This window comes from Propithecus coquereli, unplaced genomic scaffold, assembly GCF_000956105.1.
Source record: "Propithecus coquereli isolate 6110/MARCELLA unplaced genomic scaffold, Pcoq_1.0 Scaffold694, whole genome shotgun sequence".
NCBI lineage: Eukaryota > Metazoa > Chordata > Mammalia > Primates > Indriidae > Propithecus > Propithecus coquereli.
The window spans coordinates 210,401-214,743 of NW_012152996.1; the positions used below are offsets into that span (position 1 = coordinate 210,401).

The 4,343-nt window shown below is 67.4% G+C and overlaps 2 gene segments (V, D, J or C); both read right to left on the reverse strand.

Moving 5' to 3' along the window:
- LOC105823719 overlaps positions 1 to 168 on the reverse strand; it is a 72,750-nt gene extending 72,582 nt beyond the window's left edge. Inside the window, 1 exon segment of the C gene segment in view lies at positions 121 to 168. Within this exon segment, the coding sequence occupies positions 121 to 163 (43 nt within the window).
- LOC105823718 overlaps positions 1 to 4,343 on the reverse strand; it is a 213,342-nt gene that overhangs the window by 47,318 nt on the left and 161,681 nt on the right. Inside the window, 1 exon segment of the C gene segment in view lies at positions 1,736 to 1,810. Within this exon segment, the coding sequence occupies positions 1,736 to 1,810 (75 nt within the window).

Sequence of the window (4,343 nt, forward strand, 5' to 3'; positions counted from 1 at the left end):
TCCCTCCTGGCCAGCCCACCCAGGTCCCCTCGGGGACAGGTCCCAAGGACCAGCCCGAGATGCTCAGAAAACCCCCCAGGCAAGAGGAGAAAGAGAAGGCCGTGGAGTGGCTGTTCTTACCTGAGGAGACGGTGACCGCTGTCCCCTGGCCCCACAAATCCATACCGTAGTAGTCACAATGGTGGAATCCCCACCGCCACCCCACAAAAACCCCCGGCGCCCTGCCTGGCATCGCCCCGGCTGCCCAGAGACACGGAGGTCTCCAGGCACCACACGGAAGCCGACTGTCCAAGCCACGGTTTCCCGGGCTGTGTGCCCGCTTCACTCCCCGCCCCGCCTGAGGGTCCTGGGACCGTGCTGGGCACCCTCACAGCCGGGCCACTGCTGGCCTGGGAAGTCTGACCCGACAGACAGGCCTGGGTGGCCCCGGCCGGGCTCTGCCCCGGGAGGCGGGTGCTTTGCAGTGGCCAGAGCCCTGCTGTCACGGCTGGGCAGAGCAGACAGCGGTCACCCTGGACCCCCCAAAGACACCTGGGCTGGACTCGGGGAGAGGGAGGTTGGCCGTCCAGCCCCCGTTCGTGGGGGACCCTCTCCTCAGCCCCTTTCCTGAACTCCGAAATGCCTTGGTGACTGACCCCACGACCCTGAACCCCGAGTCTCCCGAGCGCTCACCTGAGGAGACAGTGACCGACGTCCCCTGGCCCCAGACGTCAAACCAGTCATCACATTGTGACAATTTTGCCAGGGCCCCCGGCAAAAACTGGTGCCCGGCTGAGTCCTTGGGACCCTCGGGTGGGGTGTGGGGAGGGGCCCACAGAGCCCAGGAGGAGGGTCTGGAACCTCTGCCCTGTGTCCTGCGAGCCACCGGCCCCTCGGTGGCCCCTTCCTGAGCCCCCAGACTGTCCCCAGTCCTTCTTGGCCCGAGACCAAGACACACTTATTTTCCCCCAAAATGCGGCAAAAGCCCTCAGAGTTGAGCAGAAGAGGGAGAGAGGAGGACTCACCTGAGGAGACGGTGACCAGGGTCCCTTTGCCCCAGTATTCAAAGTAGTCACACTGCTGGGCACCCCGTTAGGGGGTGTACAAAAACCCCACCCTGTCCCGCCTGGCTGGCCGTGGCCACAGGCCCTGTTCCTGAGGTCCCCGTGTCCCCAGACATGAGCAGGACTCTGTCCACCCCTCATCCTGCAGCGGAGGCCCCATCCCTGCAGAGCACCCCACCCCGGCCCCCGGCCCCCGGCCCCACAGAACAAGGAACCTCTGGAAAATTCTTTCGCAGCTCCGGGACAGAGGCGGCGAGAAGAAAGCCGTCTTACCTGAGGAGACGGTGACCACGGTGCCTTTGCCCCAGAGATCCAAAGCATCACACAGGGACACAGCCCCTGTTCCCACCCAGACATAAACCTGCACCTGTGTGGGCCGCTCTGCCGGCCAGGCCCGGGTCCCCGCACCCAGCACGGCCCCAGGGCTGGGGCGCCGGCACGGGTGAAATCGCCCAGGTGACGGTGACGGGGACCCGGCTCCAGCTCTGCCCACAACTTCTCCTTCCCGCCAGGCCCTGTCCTTGCGGCTTCTCTCCCCGCTCGAGACTGGCTCACCACGCAGGGTGGGGCCCTGATGGGGCCGGAGCCCAGCCTGACCCCCGGGGCTAAGAGCCCCAGGGATGGCGGCTGTGGACCCCGGGGACTTGGCCTGGTGCCGGCGGAGAGGCTGGCAGGGGCTGCGGGGCACTCACCGGAGGAGACGGTGACCACGGTGCCTTTGCCCCAGTGATCGAGGTACCAGTAGCACAGCCTCTGCCTTCCTGCTTCTCCCATACAAAAACGCCTCCTCCCCTCCCTGCCTGACCTCCTGTCCCCAAGGCTGAGCCAAACCCCTGGCCTGGCTCAGCTCACCTGGCTGCCCACTGTGCCCCGAAGACCAGGTGCCCTGGGCCCAGCCCTCGGGGTGAGCAGCGGTCCAGCCAGACCCGAGCTGGGGCGCAGAAACCTGCCAGGGAGCCCTCGCTGAGCAGAGGCGGTGGGTGTGGTGCTTTGTGGAGTTGTCAATCACCGTGGCCAAAACCCCACCACAAAGGGAGCTTGCCTGCCCGGGCGGGGCGAGCTTGCCGCTAAGGCCCCGGGGGCGGTGGGTGTGGGGCACCCTCGAGGGGCCTGGCCCCACAACGCAGGTGATTCCTGATGCCGCCCCTCAGGGCTGCCTCTCTCCGATCCCGTCTGCGGAGCCGGGCAGTGGCCGACTTCATTCTACCTGTTCCCTGCGTCCGACCCACAGAACGGGTGGTCCTGGTGGGCAGGTGGGCTCGCCCAGCTCAGCAGCCCGGGCCTGGCTCTCCATGTGCTCCTGAGAGGCTGGGTCCCCTCCCGGGCCCTCGGAGCTGCTGGTCCTGGCCGGGGGTCTCAGCTGTGCCCTCGATGGGTGCAGGGGAAGGGCAAGGGGGCCCTGAAAAAACCCTTTAAGCAAAACAAAAAACGGGGGCAAAGCCAAAACCAAGGCCCAAGGCCGGCCAAAAAGAGTGATGACAACTGGCCACTGCCCAGCTTACTTCTCTGTGTCACTCTGCAGCCACACAGGCGTGGTTTCTGCGATATCGTCCAGGCCCCGCATCCGGTGGAACGGCCCACCCACCCCGACCAGCACCGAGGAACCCCCTCAACTGGAACGGTGACCCCAGGGACTGGAACAACCCAAGAAAATGATTGCTACGCCCCTATAATTTTGCCCCAATAAATGAACCTAATTGCCTAATCCCTCTCCTGCCAAACTATCCCTAAAAAGCCTGTGTCCCAAATGTCAGGGAGGCTGATTTGAGAAACTTTCTCCCATCTCCCCGAGTAGTGCTGTGCGGAATAAAAGTCTTTCTCCACGGCACCCGACTGCCTGGGCGCACCCGCCCTTCTCTGCGCAGCCTGCAAGTGATCCTGGCTGGGCGGCCACGGTCTAAGGGGAGGACCCCCACCTGCAGGCCTCCCTCTGCCTGAGCCCGCTGCCCCTGTGGGGTGTCTGCACTCACCCCTCCTGGGACTCCCCAGACCTGGGCCTCCACGGGGCGGCGGGGGCCCTGCAGTCCTGCTGGGGGAGGGCGCGAGACGTCCCTGGGGGGAGGTTGGGCTCCAGGCGGAGGAACGGCCAAGGGGGCTCGGCCTCGGGAGAGCAGCAGGCAGGTCCACGTGGCCGGAGCCACAGGCTGCCAAGTGCCCTGGGAGGGGCTGGAGGATGTGGGGGGCTTGCTCAGAATTTCACTCTAGAAGGTTCCCTCTGGCACAGTGTGGGCTGGGCCGCGGGGTCTAGGGGAAGCCTGGCTGTGGACAGAGGGTTAGGGGCTGCCGTGGGGTGCGGACAGGACAGGGACACCCAAAGTGACGGGTGGGTGGGGGCAGGGAGGCTCTCCAGACCTGACTGACAGCCACCTGCAGGCGGGGGTACCTGCCCGGAGGTGACACGTGGTGGGCGGGGCTGAGGCTCCCTGGGGAGGGGCTCACCGAGGAGGGTGGTCTGGGCCTGACCTGCAGAGAGTGGGCGGGGGAGGGGCTGGGCCTGGTGTGGAGGGGTCCACCATCCCCCTCCTCCTGGGCTGGGGTCCTGCCCTCTGGGGGAGCACTGGTGCCCGCCTGCCCTCAGACGCGCTGGGGGCTCACGGCTCAGGGGCTCACGGCTCGGGGCCCCTTTCCGAGGCTCTTCTTCCTACGGTCTCAGCCCTGGGCCTCCCCTGTCCTTGCTCGGGGAAGGAGGTGGGGGCTGCGAGGCCCCCAGGAAGCACCTGCTCCCGCCCCGGGCCCTGACTGTGGGGGCGGGTGCCCTGCCTGCCCATCCCCAGCCTCGGCCAGGCCTCTTCTCGCACTTGGAGGACCAGCCGGGCTGCGGAGGGTCCTGCCCGGCTCTTGCCCGCCCGTGACTGGACCCGGCCTTCATGGAGCTCTCCCGCCTTCCAGGGACAGCCGGCCTCGGGGTCTCCTCCCGCGGTGCTGTACGGGAGGCAGGGCCCCGGGTCCCCCGTGTGTGGCCGGCTCTGCTGTGCCCCGGCCGGGCTCCCTCCGCAGCAGCCCATGGCCCCGCCACGCGCACACGCCGGAGAGCACACGGGTGTCACGGGCAGGGCGGCTGGATGGGGGCCGCGGGGAGACGGGTTCACTCGCACCAAGAAGGGCCTGGCGCTGGCTCCTCGGCCCGCGCATGCAGTTGGCGATCCCTGCCTGCCCGCCTTGTGCGTTTGCCACCAACGTTCCCGTTTCTGCCCTGAGGGCCGCCCTGACCCGGCCCTGAGGTTCTTCCCCCGTGTGGCTCTGCCGCTGCTCCCACAGACTCCTCCACAGACTTCCCGCGGGCGGAGACGGAGGGAGCCG